The following is a 19,438-nucleotide window of genomic DNA, read 5'->3' on the forward strand; positions in this document are numbered from 1 at the left end:
TCATGGCAGCAAGCTTAAAAAATACTGGACCCAGATGGGCTGATTCATACATCAGCTTGCAGTCTAATCCACTGAGAAATCAAACCAGGAAATGCAGTATGGAAACCCTGTCTAAATCCTGCACTGTGCATCTTTATTTCTGGTGCAAGCTTGCTCCATCTTGTATTTATATATTCCGCAGTGTATTCAAAAATTCAGTTCTTAAAAAAGAGTTCCACGTGCTTCCAGTGACAATCAGTGTAGCATCTGTACAGTTCAGCATAAGTGTTCTGTTTGTAAAAGCACTGTCCATATAGTGCCATAAAGATGCTTTAAGAAATTGTATATTAAACTTATTTTCATGACAGGAGGTAGCAGGTCTGAAGTCCTCTTGGCAGCACCTGAGCTAATCCAGCTCTAAGAAGGGCAGTGAATTATTCCCTCACTCTATAGATCATCTCTGCCTAGGGCTGCCTGGAGTATCCTGAGGTGGGAGAAGGCAGTTCCAGCTCCGAGGCTGTGCTGCAGTGTGAGGTTCTAGTTCCAGCTCAGGTGATAACTCTTCGCCCAGCTTAGCATATCTGAGCACAGACTGCCAGAAGGGGCACCAGAGCATCTGACATCCAGCTGGGGCTCACCAAGAAGGGCAGAAAGAGTCCCAATGAGATGAGGAGCTAGTTTTGTTGGTCTTGTGTGTGATTATAAGAATCTTAATTGAGATAATAAAGCAAAATAATTTTCACAGGAATATTTAGTTCAGTGGAGCATGCAAGGTCTGGATTTTGCCCAAACTATGAAAAATAAGTTTCAAGTTTCAACAAGCTATGAAGAAACTAGCAATGAATCCGGTAGAAGCTGGTAGGACAAACCACTGGCAAAAAGTGGAAGACACTTCATAATATAGATCTGACAAGTATTTAGGATTCATGGTGGCTGGTGCCAGGGGGACAGAATACAAACACTACATTTCTTTGTGCCAGCAAGACCAATGTCACCACGGATGCGGGAGACATTAATTCCAAGGGGGGAGCAATGCCAACTTTTCTCAAAGGAATCCCTTCAACGGCTCCTGCACTTAGGTGGTTATGAAGTTCAGTTTCCAATGAAAGTTGCTGCCTCCTGGCATCACCCCTGCTTCATTAAATAAGGAGGCACTTACTTGGGCAGTTACATTCTACAAGGCCTGCAGAAAGTCAGGAGGAAGAGCCAGAGGTCACTGCGACTAGCACCGCTCATTGCTGAAAAGCACCTGGGGAACCAGGACAAATGTACTGTTTCAGACTAATGAGCATTTATGAGAGTGATTCATATCTATGGATAATGGCCAGAGCTTAAGCATCTTCCACTAAAAAACAACCTGAGGAACCTGAGAGGTGAAATTCCTGTGTATCCTGGGATGCTGCACAAAATACATTGTATGTCAGACACATGGAAACAGAAAAGTGGAATGGGATGTGCAAGAGTAATGATGGAGATCCTGTCCAGGTCAGGCATGAACATCAGCACTGAACACAGAGCATCCAAATACAAGGTCTGTAATCACTGCAGGAAGCAGAATACAAATAACCATGGAAATCACAGGAGGTTCTTGTGATTTGCCTAACATTGGCACAGATCTATATGTGAATCACAGATTCAATTAGGGAAAAAAATATAGCTTAGGGGCATTCTTACTCATATTTTCTAATACCCAACTCATTCTTCAGCAGTTTAACAGCCCATCATATGTGGCAGATAGGCCACAGCTGGATTTGAGGAGGAGTGAAGGGAAGTAAATGGATCACAATTCAGGAAAGGCTCATGCTGATATTTTTCAGGACTTGTTAGTTTAAAAACACAGTATATAATGCTTGCTGAAGACTCTCTGAATAACAAGAACTTTATTTGATAAGAGATATTGGAGAGTTTACTGGGGCCCTTTCTCTCCCTAGGATACTGCAGAAGGCTTTAGGTTCTCCATTGGTGTCAGCACACTCACAGCCAGACGTACTGAGAGAAGCCAGAGTTCACTACCAAAAAGCACTTCAATCAGATACAATCAGTCTAGAAGCATTTATGATTATGTACTAAATACTGAACAAAGATATTAAAAAAAAAAAAAACCCACTTCCTTGGGACTTCCTGTCCCAAATGCCAGTTACATACAAGAATGGGATCTCTCTTTTTTAGCTTTAGCTGTCAAAAAAAGTAAGTATCTAGCACAAGCTTTTTGCCTGGGCTTCCTCAACAGTCACCAGAGAGATGCCTTGTGATCAGAAAGCTATTAAGATACAGTGACAGTAATTATGATGCATTTTTATCTGTGAATTGAATCAGGTTGCTTTCCTTGAATATACAGAGGTTTATGCAAAGTAGCACTGTTTACTATACAAGATAGAAAAGACAAAGCCCTAGGAAATGTCTTGGAGGAAACCCTGATGAGCAGGAATTAATCATGTAAGTTTGGGAAGCTGCCACATCCCTTCGATGATAACTGTCATTCTGTTACAACCAGCTGTTACTATCTTATGGTATACATAATACATGTGCTCTTCGTACTCTGGGACGAGGCAGGAACACGCTGCGGGAAGGATGGGACTCCTCTCCCTCAGCTATAGACATCAACAACACAGGTGTCTGTGTCCAAAACAGCAGGGATTCATCTCTGCAGATGCAAACAGCAATATCTGGATTGATGAATCCTACCAAAAATTGGTCAGTGGGTTCCAGCTACACTGCAGTGAGAGCAACAGGGCTGCTCTTCTCCCTGCTGAGCAGCTAACGGGTCCCTCCACCCTCTGCTCACAGGTTAGGGTCAGGAAACAGCTGTTTTCCTTAGACAATGACACTCTCTCTGGACTGAGTCAAATAAACCCCTTTCCATAATGCTGCATGAATAACCTTTTATACATGGAAATGAGGGGTGCCACTAAGAGAGACATTTAGGGAAAAGCCCCAGTCAGATGTAGCAGCCATTAGGCCATGTCAGGAATGTTGGAACAGCCTCATGAAAGATCCTGCCCAGTCGCATTCATACACTGGTTCTTAATAATGAGCATATAATAAATGTACAGTCTGGAGAAATTTACTATACAGTATCCAATTGGATTTATATAGTCATAAACTTCCACAGCACTGCTTCTGTGATTTACAGCAGTGCCTAGTAATTATGAAGCTATGCCTGGGTACGAGACGTAGAAGGCAAATGTTACCAGGCTGCTTGCACAGTGATACCATACACGTGTGCATTTGCCACAGCAATTCCAAATGACGTATTAACAGAGAACCATTGCAAGCAACAATGTATTTCAGCCTGCTCCTATGGAAAGCACCAAGCAGGCACTGTCAGAGGGCTGTGGGACCGGGTGTTTATTGCGTGGAGTTGAGAGGATGCACCTCGTGCTCCGGGAATGAACTGCTGCCTTCTGCCTGCTTGGAAGGGTCTGGGCTTAGCAGCTTAGTTGATCCCTCCCAAAACCTACGCTTCTGATTTTCTGAAAAGAAGCTTCCATAGAAAATACTGTATCTTACTCTAGAACAAGCCTCCCTCTTGAACTGTGTGGGTACAGAAGGACATTTACTTCTCAGTTTTCTAGCACAGACATTTCACAATTGCTGCTACTCAGCACAGTAAAGAGCTGTTGCAGAAAGCGCCGTGCGTCATTAATATAAATTACCTGGGCATCGGGGGCAGCACAGCTGGGGTACGTGCACGGGAGAAGGACAGTGTAGGCTTGGGCATCGTATCCTGCTGCACAGCACGTTTCCATTCTGCAGGTGGAACAAAAAAAAAGTGTTTTAATGGGATGGGCCAACTTGCAGGTTTCTGTGCTCTCTCTTCTACAGCAAGATATTTGTAAAACATTTTTTTTTCTTTAACAACATTCTGATTTCACTCACACTGCAGTAAGCACAGCCTACTTCCACTGCCCCTGGATTTATACTGCAGGTCATAAGGTTGCAATAAACTCATACAACCATTAGAATGATAGGAAGTGCTTAAAAATGGATTTCAACAATCTTCATTTTTGTTTTCTGTAGAGCAGATTTACGTTGAAGAATTGCTTTAGCAGAGCTAAGAGAGTGATAGTGAATAGTAACCCTACTGAGGGTTAGTTCAAGCCTGCAAGAGACAATAGTGTCTGTATTTTTTCCTGAAAACTGTGGAGTGTCTTTTGTTTTCTTGTGATGGGCTCCCTGGTACACAAAGAACACCAGTTGGGAAGTAGCCATTTTTCTAAGAAATATGAGAAAGTCTTGAGAATAGTGTTCATTACTCATGTCATTAATATAATCTTCTATCTGACCACATCTAAGTTTTGTTTATAATTAAAATACAGGAAATTTTCAGTCTCCAGTGTCTGTAACTAGAAAAGACCATCCATTTCAGATTCCCATTTCCCATCTATAATTCGTCCTCCTAAATTAGTTCTGAGTTGTTCATGTTTATAGCAAAAAAGATCTGTCAGCATGGACACTGATCCTATGCTCTGACTGTCATTTGGGTGGCGTTAGAAATGAGGCCACTTCATTTTCCTACACCCTCTGGAGCACCGAGATGGTTCCAGGGAGCTCCAGGCTCAGATTTTGTGTCAGCTTTTCTAGCCACCTAAATGTCTTTCAAATGTTTGCTGACTAGAGGCTAGAATCACTCTGTTGGCAGATTACTACTAGCCACAGATTATGTCTGTGCATCTCTGAAAGGGGCTCTGAAAGTAATATTGGCATCTCTTTCTGATATAAGGACTGAAATGAAATATATGGATTTTATGGAGCAGGGGCTGGTGACTTGCTGGGCAAGAGTGACTACAGGGCACCTCTAAACACTAGAGCCCAGAGGAGGCTGGTGACTCTGCTGGCCTTGGGCCCAGGGCTTCTTGCACCAGGGCCTCCCTCCCCTTTTCCTTACTGGTCCTGCCATGGGCTTGTGCTTAACAGGGCTCATGCTGAGGTTCACTGAGGAATTTGGGAAACTGAGTCCTGGTGACTCGAGTGGGACATAAGCTCCAAGATGCCCCAGTGAGTCAGATCCCTGGTCAGCATCTCTGCTTCCGATACCTGCACTGGGCTGTTCTGAATAAGGGGGCTCGAGAGAGCTCGTGCTGCTCCCAGGGCTGACACATCCCAGGGCAAACACATCCCTGGGGATGTGTTTGCTTTTCTGTGCAGGGTAAGTATGCAGGGTAAGGGTAAGGATGCTGGTGCAGACTCAGTGCACGTCCTCTGCACTGGTAGCTGGTGTCCTGCACTGTAGCTGGTGTCCTGCCAGGAGGTCACAGTGGGTGACATTCAGCTCTCTTGGTCACCGCCTGTGGAAAAGTCTGTTTTCCTTCTTTATGCTGTAATGTAATAAGGTCTGTACCTGTGGCCATGGGATGTTACCTAATGCCTTATATAGCGTTAATTTATTTAAATCAATAACAACTGAGAGTTACTGCTGATCTGGAGTTCTCACTGCAGACCAGTGCTCTGGTGGCATTTCTCTTGTCCCAGACAAAGCTCAAAGAAAGGCTGGAACTGGATGCTGCAGATGCCCCTTGGGGCTTCCTCCCAGGCAGCACAACAATCCCACTCCTGCACTTGCCCAGTGTCTCCTAGCTGCGTCTTACCCCATCGCTGCACGAGAGGTAAAACCGTGAGTGACAGGTGGAGCCCAGAGCTGGGGAACAAGCAGAGCTTCCACCTTAGCTCCCCTCGCTGCCCTCCACTGCCACTCTGGTCTTCCATGTCCGTGTGAGCAGGAGAGGAACAACCTACGTCCTGCCATGGTGGGGACACAGTGCACGGGGCACGGGGCAGCCCGCACGGCACTGTGCTGCTCTCCAGGGGTGGATACATGTGCTTGTCCAGCCCGCCAGACTCCCCAGCATCTTCCTGAAAACCATTGAGCAATGACTTGTGTCCACGTCTGTGGGGCTTCCAGCAGTTTCATCCCCACCCACGGCACAGCCTTCCAGCAGTTTGATGAGTGTTTCACCACACACTGTTTCTGAGCGAGCTTTAGGCTTTCACACACAGATCAACAATGGGAATGGAAGCTCCTGTTAGCTCGAAAGGGAAGCTTCTCTGCTCCTCTTCTTATGCTCCTACAGATGCTCTGTGCACAGATGTGAGATGCAGCCAAGCTGTGGGACTACTGTTTGTGTATCTCTGCACAACAGAGTAGTAGCAGATCCCTCAGAGCAAATCCTGCACAGGGGCCCAATATTTTACACTTGCAGGGGGAGAATAGCCAAGATTTTCTTTCACATTAAATACAGCAGGCAGAATTCAGCATCTGGAGTGTCTCATATGTTAGTGATTAAAATCCCTTATTGTTTAGTCATTTTTAAAGTACTCTAAGGGACAAATTCTGCCCTCATTTTCCTGTCCCCTCCAAGCTGCATAGGACATGCTTAGGGGGTCTGTGACTGCTGTGTCTTAGCATCAGGCATCAACTAATGGCAGCAAAAGGGCCCATCCTTTCATGTCCCTGCCAAGTCCTGCTGCTCTCCGTGTCCCTCCTTGTCTCATTTTTCATTGCCTCATTCCTCTCTCCGAGGTTTCTCTAAGTGGCGATACCCATTTCTCCTCCTTCAGCACAGTAAGACAGGAGATGCCCTGTGTGGAAATGCCTTTTGGAAGCTATAGGCACTGTCTTTAGATCAAAACACAACCAAACTGGTGCACTGCATAACCTTCCCCATTCCTCTGCCTGTTAGAGCAGAGCCTGTGGCTGGCTAAGGAGCCTTTGTGTCCATCCTGTGCAAGCATTTGTGCCACTATCAGCTTTATCTGTTACTGCTCTCCCTGGGCAAGGATCACCTGCCTCTATTACCTACAACCTACGGGAAACCCGGCATGAAGCAGAACCCTGGAGCAAACCAGTCTGGGCTCTGCCTTGGGGTAGACACGAGTCAAAGGCTTCTAGCCAGTTAACAAGAGACAGAAGTTGTAAGAGCAATAGCAGAGAGTCCTACCTCTGAGCAGAGGCAGTTAACGCAGTAAACAAGGCCGTAGGGCTCCAGGTAAGGGTGCCATCTCTCCCCTACACGGTACTTCTTGTCTTGAAACACACAGTACGTGTCTGAATCTGTAAAACAGGGAAGAATTGAAAGAGCCGTGAAGAAATGATCCCCTGCCATGCTTTCCATAGCTGTGTTTTATGTCTGCAGCTTTCTCTGTAGACCATGTTTGAGGCAAAATTTGGTGAAGAATTACTTTTTTGCTTTCCCTGGAGAATCACACTTAATAATTAGGATGCTCTTATTTTGTAACAGTAATGCTGTTATTTCTAACTTCCCAAACTAAAATAAACAGAGTGACCTCCCATCTTCTCCAAAGATGCAGCTCCTGAAGCAGCTGACCAAAGAGCTTCATATAGACGGAGTTGGGCCTTTCACTTGTGGAAGATGTAGGTTCAGATCCTGTTTGGGTCACAAAATTAAAGCTTTCAATGACTCAGACAGGTTCATAGGAAACTAAACCTGTCCATTGCAAAGCCAAACCAACTGCCTCCACTCGGGAAAAGCCCAAGCACTACAGCAGACAGAACTACAAATGGCAGATGGGTGCATGGCATTTACACTGATATTCAGTATCACCATATTTTAACAATCCAATCAAATAAAAGCTTGTCATAGTATTTCAAAACACTTTCAGCTGGGTACATCAACCCAGTACATCAGCTTCCAAATTATTTAAGATCTTGCTTTTCATTAAGCACTTCTTTCAGATGTAATTTTGCAGGAGTCCATCTATCTTCCAGACATTACTGCCTCTCACTGTCACATTATAATGTCACATTAGAACCTCATATCTCTTCAAGAGAAAGGGTTTTATTAGGGCAAAATGTCCATGACAGAAGTACTTGCTGCTATCTTAACCATGTCTGAGCTCAGCTTGATTCACCATCCTCAGTATAAATGGTATTTCAGAATAGCAAACTGCCTCTTCCAAGAGATAGTCCAGGAAAGGAGCTTGTTTAACATTCCCTGGGCTAAAAGGAAGTAGCAAGAGGTAGGAATTGCTAGTAGCAACTGTGAAGTGCTCTGCTTTCACTATGCACAACAGTCTGACAAGTGAAATGCAGGGTCTGGAAAAACAGCTGGCTGAAGTGCGGGCTGGTGATTTCTCACTCAGCTTTCTCTGAGCAGGGAGACCTGCACAGTGTTTGCTTGCGAGTAAGAAGGCCGTATCTGCACCTTCACCCCCTCCTTTTTTCTTTCTTTTTTCTTTCTTTTTTTCTTTCTTTTTTCTTTTTTTTTTTTCTTTTTCATCTACCTGCTTACAAGCAGAAGCTGCTGACATCAAGCTGAAGTTTTTAACTATTTCTCAAGCTCAGGCAACATGATCTGCAACAGGAAAGCCAAGACCCACGTGCAAAGGTGGGAAAGCCTTCCAGATAGCTGCCGACAAGGCTGCAGCAGGCAGAGCTCCTGCGGACTTTTGTGGGTAGTTATCCCTCCTTGCCAGGCTTTCTGAAATGTGTTAACATCTCCTGTGGATGACAGGCTCTGTAGAAATATTCCCTTTGCTCTGTTTGTGTTCTTTTCAATGCATGTCATCAAGTTTTTGACAGTGCTTAGACCTTTAATTTTCTCAAAGGATATATCTAATCCAGTTCATATGAGGTTGTTTTTGGAACACCACAGAGCAGTCTTGGAAGAGCTTTATGCTAGCTGAAAACCTCAGCACAATAGTCTTACACATGGGACAAAATCCAGATAATCCGTCAGATGTTTATAGAGGTCACTAAATTGGCTTTAAGCACTCTCCTGATTCGGAGCATTTGAAATTAAGCAGATTCTTCAGCTGATGTCTTATGTTCCCTGGGTCGCAATGAAGCCCGCGTGACTTCAGGGAAACGCACCCCGATCGTGGGTGTGACCTGCTCCTCCTAAACGAAGGATTAGCAAGACGGAGGCTGCAAACGGCCTCCCAGTGCAATCCCATACACCCCAGTGCTTGGAACATCTTTGTTTGAAGATCATTTCCAAAACAGATTTCTTAAATGGAAGGAAAACTCCAAATGCGAGTGAATGTGGCAGCAGGGTTTGAAAGTTACTTACGTTTTACTTGTTCTAGTTTACCTCCGTCTAGGAAAAGGAGACAGAGCACAGTGAAAAAGATAAAGTGAAAGTTCTCCAATCTCCACTTTCTTCTCATCTTTAGCAATAAAAGTGAAAAAAGGAGCCTCCAAAGTAGAGAATGGGGAGCTGTTGAAAAGAAAAAGACAAAACTTAAACTAGGAGCCGTAAGACACTTAAGTTCTCTGACTCAATTTCAGCTAGCACACAGAATCCCGAAACTGCCCAAACCAAAAAATCTCTGCATCAGATACATTCATTCAACAGAAACAGCTTTAGCTTTAGATCATTTCATACTTGGAAAAGAGACCTCATTCCCATTCTTGAAAGCTGAAACATAGACTCTGCACGCTAAAAGCCCTTATCTTGCTCCTCAGCAGGTGGGAAGCAAGCTGAGCCTGTAAAGTTCTCTTAATTGAGAAAAATACTTTGATATTCTTGGAGAACGGCTCTTTTAGATGTACGTAAGGAAACACAGGTGTCAGTTGTAACGTGTAACATAAAATTATCAGTGCTATTCCCAGCGCATTAGCCCCACAAAGCGGCAATAGAAACGCTGGCCAGGCTGCAGTCAATGCGAATCTTCCTCATTGAATCTAATGGGCTTCCACCACTACTGAATTCACCTCCCATCTCTCGAAGGCTATTGTTCTGCCATTGCGTGTAATTAATTTTCCTACCATTAACCCTTTCGTTGCCTTGAAATCAGAAAATACAAACCGGGAATGGCACCCCCTCTTCACTCTTGTACTTCTTTACTACCCTAACCTCGCACGTGGAGCATCCTGATGTATCATAGTCTGAGACAGTGTTGTGCTTGCTGCAAGCACCATTCTGCTTATGTTTTTTTCTGGCTTTTCTAAAGATGAATTATTTTATAATGAAAAAACTCTAAAGTGAGAGAATAATTAACTAAAGCAAAATTCATTTATTTTTAATAGCCGGCATAAGATTCTAAATTAAGAAATATGAAGGCTCTTTACTGTTCATCAGAGATCATTGCAAAAGTATTATCTTCCCCAAATACACTTCCCCCAAATTTACAGGATTGGAAAGGGCTGGTTTTGATTTGAACAGCCTGCAAGGGGATTCACAAGGAGTTTCTGAAAGTGAAAAAGAGATTTACTATCGGAAAAATAAACAATCTGCTTTGTAAACTAATGTGACCTCCTCAGAGTTCAACTTAATAGCAGCACCGTACAGAAGTTTCAGTTGACTGATACACCAAACAGCAGTGCTTGTTACACACGTACATGTAGAATTAACTAGCACATGGACTGTTTAGAAAAACTAACTGAATTGTTATTCAAACCATAAAGAAATTGCTGCAAGTTGCCCAGGCCTTTTATAGCCCATCCCTTAGCAGGACAATCCTGTGGGACCTGGGAGAGGGAGCCTCGCTGCATCTCCCTGGGGTGCCTTTCCTGCCGGCAAGGGCCTCTGCCCTCAGCGCTCCCAAAGCACATCCATCCCAAAAGGACCTTGTCCACGGCCGACCGAGCCCCCATGCTCAGCAGGCTTGCTCGGAATAACACGCGCTGAGCCCAGAGCATCCACACGCACAAGCTGCTCAGAAAGCACCCTCCCTGTGCAGCAACAAAATACGATTTTGGAATTTACTTTGGAAGCAGAGAATAATACTCCAACCTCACAAGAAAAGCTGAAGTCATGTTTTCCTTTCAACATCTTCAAATCAGACAGGCCACTTGCAAGCCAAACAAACTTTTAAGAATTGTTTAACACGAGAACCTTGTGCCCGCGCTGCAAACAACAGTAGCACATCCCCGGCACTGGCAGAAATGCGAATGGGTTCAGCCTTTCTGGGGGCTGCCTAAACAAATATTATTTATAAGCGGAGCACAATAATCCTTTGTGCAGCTCTTTACCTGCTTGCCGGTCGGTTAGGAAGAGCTCAGAAATCCGGCCATACTAAATGTCTTCCAAAGGAAGGAGTGTTTGGAGCTCGCACCGCGGCGGCGCGGGGAGGGAGCCGCAGGAGTTAACCGCGCGCACGGGACTTTTGATGTCTTTCTTAATTCCCTTTAATTTCTGCATTGTTGTTACTCCAAATATCAACACATACTTTGCACTATTAGCACACTCCCTTCGTTTCCCCAAAGGGCACCGTCCTAAAAATATCCCTGCATCTGAAGCACCTCGCTCTGGATTAACCTGTTGGTTGTCGGCGCGCCCTGCGCGGGGCGGCGGCGCGGAGCGGGGCTCGCTGTGCCCGCCGCACGCAGCCCCGCGCTGCCCCGCACCGGGACCCGCGCGGGGGGACCGGAGCGCGGGGAGGCCACTCACCTGCCCGGCGGGAGCTCGGCGCCCGCAGATCCGCTCCGTGCCCGCGCTCACGTTGCCATCCCCTGCGGCCGCCTTCGGGGCTCGCCGGCCGCCGCCGCGCGCACCGGGGCACCTGCCGCGCGCTGCTGGGGACGCGGCGCTGCGTGCGCCCGTGTCCGCCCGCCCCGCGCCCCTCCGCGCTGCCGGGCACCGCGCCGGCACTGCCGGGGCCGGGGAGGAGCCTGCGGGGCCCGGGGCAGCTCCGCGCCGCCCCCCTGCCCTGCCCGCGCCCGCCCCGCCCGGCCCCGCGGGGAGCTGCCCCCACGCGGACACGTCTCGTGGCCCCCCCCCGCGATGGGGCTCGTGGGGCGCGGGGGCCCCCGCGGGGCCGCGGCGCTGCGTGGGGCGCCCTGCGCCGACACCCGGCCCCGCTCTGTTGTGCCAGGGGTTTCAAGGTCACATTGAGATTCTGGAGGGACTAAATTAAACCCATGACTCATGACATTATATGCTTGGTCAAACATTCCTGTTCCGTCTTGTTGTAGCCCCTGTAACTAATAAGAAGAGATCGGGTGAACCCTTGACAAATGATCTGAGAAAAAGGGTGAGGTAGGAAAGGACATCATGTGGAGAAACAAATTACGACCTATTTCCCCGGCTTTGGGAGCAGGGTGTTTGGGGAGTGCTGCTGGGAGGTCACACACCTCCAGGGCTTGGTGGATGTTAGCGGAAAGCTGGGAAGGAAACAGAACCCTCATTCCTGCCATTTTAACTGGGCTGGATGAAATGCTGAGCAGGCAGAGGGGATGAAATCACATTGTGCCAACATCGGGGTTGGGGAGATGACTTGCTAAGTGTTTTCTGCTCTGACTTGATGAGTGAGCCGGGCTGTGTGTAGCAAAGAATGGCTTTCTCCCTATTCAAAAGGAAAAGGGAAAGAAAGCATGTTCTGGAACAGAGCATTTTGAAAGCGCTGCTCCACTCTTACTGCTGTGTCACACTGGCACCCTTGAGCTTGATGTGCACAGGCAATAATCCATGTTCCTAAGGAAAACACATTCCTTGAAGCTCTCAGTCATGGATGTGGTGGCTCCTTTTGCAGACTGGCAGCTCTGGAGGAGCCACCGTGAGCAGCTGAGGTGAGCAAATGCAGAAGCAGTAACTCGGAGGCACAAATGTGGCTGTACCGCCCACGGGAGGGCCGGCGGTGTGGGCTGCGCACGCGCGGGCGGATGGGCCGATCCACGCTCCGGGAGAGCAGAACGTGTCCATGCAGCCTTCCAGGCTGCAGGGAGGCTCTTGCTTTACGTGCTCACCTGGCGGGTGAGCTTCATGGGCACAGCCTGGGAGATGAACCATGTAGGGACTGGACCTGTGACCGAGACAACCCTGGAGCACTCGGCAGAGCCCAGCCAAAGCCAGGGTCTCTACCCTGCAAGGTGCCTCGGCTGTCTGGGATATGGGGGCACTAGTGCCTCCTACCCCAGTGTCACTTCAGGTATCTTCATCTTACCCCAGAATAGGGGGTGCAGATGCCCCCAGGCAATGCAGGAGTGAAGAGTGTAACATGAAGGTAAGTGAAGTCAGGAGAAACAAAGATGACATTGCGAAAGGATGGCAGATTTTATTGGAACAGTCCAGCAAGGCATGTTGTGCGTTGTACATCCCGACGGCTATGAATTTAAAATGGCTTGCATTATCAGAGAAGTTTCTTGGATTTAGTGCAGGAATTATAAGTGAAGTTCTGCACTTCTGTCCCATTGGCCTTGTAGGGAGCTGGAGTTGTGCTGGTGGCTCCGTATGGGGCAGTTTTTCAGTGGAATCAAATCCCAAGGCATCCGGACAACCTTAGAGGAGGCTAAATTGATAGGGTATCATACTGCTGAGGAGAGAGTGAGATACTCAAATACCCCTAGTAACATCATTAAAATGACTTTTAATTAGAGAAAAAGCAGCATTGTATGTCCTGTCCATGTTGCAGCATGCTTTTCTCTTCCCTAATTCCCATATTACTACAGTTGGATAAGGGCTTCTCCGCACTGGGACCTAATCCACAAGGGTTTGTTCTGGTGCTAATGTCACTGTTTAGATGCTCTCCACCGAGACTGCAGCAGCCAAGGGAACACACGTGTGGTGGGATTTGCAAAACTGCCTCGGGACTCTGAGCATTGTAAGGAATGTGAGTAATGGTTTCCCTCAGTATTGCTGCAAATCCAGCGCAGAAGTTGCAGGTCTCTCGAGAAGAAACAGGGTGGCAAATCCCTGCGATTCAGGGCTCCCTGCAGCCAGCTGGAGCGTCAGGGTCGTAGCCCCGGCATGGTTTGGGTAGGTGCTGCCTGGCCCTGGGCAGAGCCTGGGTTCCTGTGTGCCCTCCAGGATCACCTGCCCACCATGTCCGCCCTCCTGTATCACTCTTCATCTCCACCACGTTCCTCACGGCTTCCTTCTCAGATACAAAGTCCCGTTTGTGTAAATAGGGACAACACCATTGTAATTCTTTGAGCAGTGCTCTGTGTGCATAGTCAGAGCAGTAGTAATGAGGAATGAAATGTTTTCTATAGACTTCTTGACCTGAATTCTTTTGCAGAGAGATTCTTTAAAGACAAATTCCTTATTTGGCCTGAAGAGCGCCGTGTGAAGCCTGCCGAGATGCCAGCACTTGCTGCTGCACTCTGTAAGGCTCTTTCCAAAGATGATGGTGTCTGGCAGCCTCAGAAGAGATTAGTTCAGGTGTGAGACCTTTGCTGAACATAAATATGTATAAAATGGAGCCATTTACCTGCTCGTTGGCAGATCTAGGTGGCAGAGGATTGGCAGAGATTGAAAGAGCCTTTCCCTCCAGTGCAGGCTGGAGCTCCCTGGATGGGCAAAGTGGTGACCACCTAGGCAGGTGGCCTGGATCTGGTCCTAGATCGGATGGCCAGCCCGGGCTGCGCTGGTCATCACACACTGTCCCATGGGGAGCTGGTAGAGCTGAGGGAGCCTCTCTTATCTCCTGCACGGGGAGTCGTGCAAAGGCTCACACATTTCTGCGCCATGTGGAGTCATCTTAATTGGGTTAGACATCCAGTTTGGAGAGATGTTAGGCACATGACACAATTTCCGTTTACCTCCCTGCATTGCTTTTTCCACCGTTGCTTTTCAGAGAAAGTTATTATCTATGGTCAAATTTTGGCTTCTGAAGAAGTGTGAGAGAAATCTTTAAACTAATGAGTTCCTTAGTTTCTTTCTGCGTTCTTATAACTTCAGTTGAGTGCTTTGGAAAATATATCTTAAAATGCTAAAGATATTTCCCAGGGTTTGATAATAATCTCTAAATTACTTTTTGTGGTTTGGATCAGCCTTGGAACCACCACACTGGGAATTGAGTCTGGATGTTCATCAAGCAGCCTTCTCATACTCTGTTAAGCAGAAAGGGCTCGGGATGTGCGTGATTTTGTGATTATGGCATAGGATGGTCATGACATTCTCCACCCTCTTGTTCATTTTATAGCACTGACTTCATCTGGAGTGGGGGCTCACTCCTCACACACAAGTAATTAACTACTTATCTAGCACTGAGCACAGAGGCTTAATGAATCTGCGATCTCTGCAGAGTGTGTCAGAAAACAACAACGTTGTTGGACAATTGGAAGTTTCCTATTGATTGCAAAACACCCATCTGAAGTTGCCTGTATTATCTAATCTAATCTAATCTAATCTAATCCAGATATTGGTAAGATTCCAGTCACAACAGTCGTGTCTGTGCAGCTGTAACTGGGATCTTGTAGTTCTCCCCCTTACCTGCAATGTCAGTCAGCAGGACAATTTGAAGGAATCAAGATTTTCTATAATCAGGAGCTGCACGTAAAATACCCTTCAGTGGTATTTGTCACAACGTCCATGTCCAGCTGTTGAAGCAATAATCAGAATTTAACTGTCCTCACCCAGATGTGTCAAAGCAGTTATTGCTAGAACTTTCAAAAGAGCCCAAGGAAAGTGCACAAACTACAAGGAATTTGCAAAAGGGCTAATCTTTGTAACTGTCCAGAATGTCCTCCCGTCTTTCCTTTTACCTTCTCACCCCTCTTTTTCATTATTTAATCTTGCATTAAAGATTATTAATATATAGAATACTATTATGAATATGTTAATATATTGAATTAAAGCAAGGGATGTTGGAGACCTAAAATCATTTAGGCATTTGAAAACAGAGCTGTGAAACCTTAGCTGATGCCACAGCAAACTAAAAATATCTTTTTTTTTACTCAAGGTATCAAGTCCAAATCCACATTTCAAACACCCTAAGTGGTAACTCTCATACAGAGACTATTTTTCGGTGAAGGCCACACAACACACAGTTACTGCTCTACCTAATAGTTGCTAACATGCCGTAGCATCTTGGTGACTGCGGCAGCATCTCGGCATGGCATCCCGGCCCCCTGGTTCAGGCTCCAGGCTCAGCCAGGCTGAACCACTCACAACTCAGATCTTTCCTAAGACCCTGCTTAGCCGCTAATCCCTCCTTGGCCATGCAGGGACAGAGCCGCGGGGCCGCGTAGCACCTTGGCTGCAGTGCAGTCCTTGTGCTGGTGTCAAGCACTCCTGAAAGCCATCAGTGAAGTGGCATGTGCCAAACTTGGGGACACAAAGTCCTTCAAAAGTGAGTGAGCAGCTGCAGCCCTTACACCCGGCTTGCTTGCAGTGTCCCTGGCACATGGATGTGCTCCTCACTGGGCCTCATGCTGCGGACCTGCTGTGGCCCCAGCACCAGCTGAGCCCCGGGCTGGCTCAGCCAAGGTGACCACCTGGCAGGCCAGAACCTCCTGCCACTTGTCACTGTTGTCCTATAGCCAGTCACCAGCTTTGCTTGAGGTGGCAGGAAGAGGGCAGAAATACCTGTGCTTTCTCCAAAGGCACCCTGAGCGTTCGCCAGGGATGGGAACAGTGGAAATTTCCAAGGCACCAGGAGAGCTGGAAATGGCTTGTGGAGAACAATTGGCTACAGAGAAAGCTTAGAAAAAGGGAAGGGGGGATTTCCCTTCATCATTAAAAAATCAGTATAAAGCACATGGAGAAAATAAACAAACAGTGAAGACACTGTGTTAGTGGACTGGCTTTTTAAGTATTCCTGGAAGCTTAACAACGAGAGTTTCCTTTATTCTTTTTACCCCAGCTGCTGGCTCGCAAGGTTCGTGTGTGAACATGCAGCAGTTTCCAAACTCAAGGCTGTGAAATTATCAGGCCTGGACCAATGCCAGTACAAACCAATTTATTGGGGTCCAGCAATTAACTAAAACCTAGAAAGCTTGATTAATTGTGGCGCTGCTCAGCAGGGAACATGCAGGAAAAAAATCAGGACTCAGCTCCATGCAGTGTCTCTGTTCCATACCCCAATTTACACTGTATGTAAAGAAAGTTTCCTGTCTGTAACCACCCTCTTACACTACTTTGCAGCAGGCACAAAGAATAATTATAATGCCATGTGTGAAAATGTTGGTTTGTGGTTCTCTGGATAATCATTTCTTAATAGCTCTTCTCCTGTTATAGTTCTGTCCTGTTGAATTCATCTTGTATTGTAACTCACACAATGGGATATGTTATTTAAAATACTGTTTTGTTAAGCTCCTCTCTGGAGAGACATTTTGAGAACCCAACACTGCTCTGTTTCTTTCTATTTCCTCAAACGGTGCTGTGTGCAGGAAAGGTGCAGGGTTAGTAGCTTTTCAACATTATTTAGGCTACAAAAGGCAAAAAAAACCCCAAAAGGGTGCACTAAGAACAAACTTACCAGGACAGAATATGTTGGCTGAAATGAAGTCTTGTAGTCTGAGGAGTCAGACAGGCACTTATACAACTGGGGTGTTTAAAAGCTGAATTAGAAATGTCTTACACGTTATGAGAAGCAATTACAAGGTGTAATTGAGGTGTTAGCTGATTTCATTATGATAGTGCTAACAAATATTGTCCATGTTGGGTGTTTTACTCTAGGGCGTCTCATAAAACCCTACGTGTAAAACAGAATTTTAAAATCCCCTTTCTAGTTGCCTTACCGGTACGTTAATCACTTTTATCATAGATTACTGAGCAGAAAGTAAATATTCTAAGTTAATGTAGAACATAACGGCAGTGTGTTGTAATGGGAGATGTAAAACACTGGATCTAGAAATGTGTCTTAATGCCTTTTACCCCAAAGCAATTCAAAGGCTAATAGTGGGGGGAAAAAAAGCTGTCTGAGGGTAAGAAAGTGCTAGTGAGAAGCTAGTCACTCTGCTTATTGGAAGGAAAGATGCTTGCAAACAGTTTTAGCTTTTCAACATCATTTTATGTCCTAATCTGCATCCAACAGTGACACTGTCATGGTTTCAGATTTGAGGAGCCATTAAGCAGTGGTGGGAATGGAGCCCGTGCCTGCACAGCACCCTGCAAGGCAGCTAACTGGGTCTGGGCGGTGATTTGGGACGTTCAATGAGGTAGGAAGGGTTGTCTCCTCCAATTTCACTATATTTATTGGGGATTTAATGTATTGCTTTTAAAGATATTTGCAGTGGAAATGGGATTGTCGGAGGTCATCTAATTGAATCTCCAGCCCTGGCAGCTCTTCACAAAAGCTGCCAGAAATGACTGAGTTGCTAATGTTGAACTGTGAATACCCAGCAGGGATCCTCTGCAGGGCTGAATATAGTCAATTATGTTATTTTTCTAAATATTAGTGACTCAGCTGTCTCTGCTTGTGAAGAGTTGCCAGGGTCACAGATACAATCAGACGGATCCTCCCCGCTCCGCTTCGCCGGGCCGGGGAGACGCTCTTCTCTTCGCTCTCGCCTCCAACGGCCTGTGGGAGAGGGGAGGGCTCCGGCGAGGCGCCGCTCCCGCGTGCTCCGTGCGATCCGTGTGTGATCCCTGCGATCCACGTGTGATCCCTACGCCGCTCGGGGGGTCGGCCGGAGGGCTGGGGGCCCTGGCACGTCTGGGCACCCTGGGGAGCTCTGCACATGCCGTGGCCCGGCCTGCTGCGAGCTGGGGCCGCCAGCTGACAGCGCACGTCGGCTCCGGGGGCTTGGGACTCCCCGCTGACTTAAACGTTTTTTGTCCTTCCTTTCGCCTCTCGCTCGGTGTTGCTTCAAATAACTCTCCAGAAGGAGCATTTTTTATGTACTATAACCATTCTGTTCCTTGTTTTGCCCTGTAGAGTTGGGCAAGTGAGGAATACAGAGTGGTGGCTAAGGGACATGCAGCCAAAGCAGCTCCTGAGCAGTGCATTCTGCCCAGACAAGTCTTCAGCGGAGACTTGCAGCTCCCTCAGCAACCCCGCTCCTGTGCCCCTTCACAGAGCTCTGCAAGTTCCTTAGCTTTTGATCACAGTTTCCTTAGTTTTTGCTACCAAGACTTTTCCAAAGCACAGCCTCCTGCAGCAGCAGCACCACTCCTGTGCTTGCAGTCCACAGCCCAGCTTTTCTTATCTGATCTGCATTTGGCAGAAGGGAACAAATCCTTCTAAAGCATTTCTGTGCCAGTGCATCGTTTTTGGCCCAAATTTGGGGTAGTGCTTTGGAGTTGGCCAAGTTTCCTAACTTACTGCTGTTAAATTTTATCCAACTTTAGGAGTACTATGTGAATGCGGCCAATCCCCAGCTATTCTGAATCCTTGGCAAATACTTCGTCTGTGTGTGCGTGCAGATATAACTCAGTTCTGATGCCCTGTGCTGATAGATCCCACTTCACTGCAAGTGCTTTCAGGCCTGGCTTTTGACCCAGGAGGTCAGGTCTGTCGGGAGCCCTGCTCTTAGGAGGTGACAACTAGTTTTTATTTGCCATCCTGTCTCTTGTAGAGCTGGAAAGTTCAGTGCAGGCCTGCAGTGACCACTGCTCTTGCATCTCTGACTTGCTGGAGCATATACATTGTGTTGCATGTGAGGATCCCCACATCTCCTTGGGGTAATCAGAAAACCAAGCATCCTGTCCATCCAATGCCTTTTGCTGTTTGCATCATCAGTACATTTTGGATTAGGGTCTTGGTGTGCCAGACATCCTAGGAATACAGAAACCTGATAAAATGACAGTGAAGGCAGATGTGAAGTTTAAAACACGTTGGTACTGGAGAGACCTTCTCTCTGAAGAACTGGACATTATCTAAAAGGTGCCTTTGT

The 19,438-nt window shown here is 46.8% G+C and overlaps 1 protein-coding gene across 1 annotated transcript in view; it reads right to left on the reverse strand.

Annotated features, from left to right (window-relative positions):
• CHRDL1 (chordin like 1) overlaps positions 1-9,112 on the reverse strand; it is a 33,776-nt gene extending 24,664 nt beyond the window's left edge. Inside the window, exons 1-3 of the mRNA XM_026044543.1 lie at positions 9,009-9,112; positions 6,918-7,030; positions 3,636-3,729 (exon numbers count right to left, since the gene is read on the reverse strand). Coding sequence (XP_025900328.1) covers positions 3,636-3,729; positions 6,918-7,030; positions 9,009-9,105 — 304 coding nt within the window. The 5' untranslated portion in view covers positions 9,106-9,112. The remainder of the gene's footprint in view (positions 1-3,635; positions 3,730-6,917; positions 7,031-9,008) is intronic.
• Between the last annotated feature and the right edge of the window lie 10,326 nt (positions 9,113-19,438).

The sequence above is a fragment of the Nothoprocta perdicaria genome, unplaced genomic scaffold (genome assembly GCF_003342845.1).
Source record: "Nothoprocta perdicaria isolate Ctin4 unplaced genomic scaffold, notPer1 scaffold_370, whole genome shotgun sequence".
Lineage (NCBI taxonomy): Eukaryota > Metazoa > Chordata > Aves > Tinamiformes > Tinamidae > Nothoprocta > Nothoprocta perdicaria.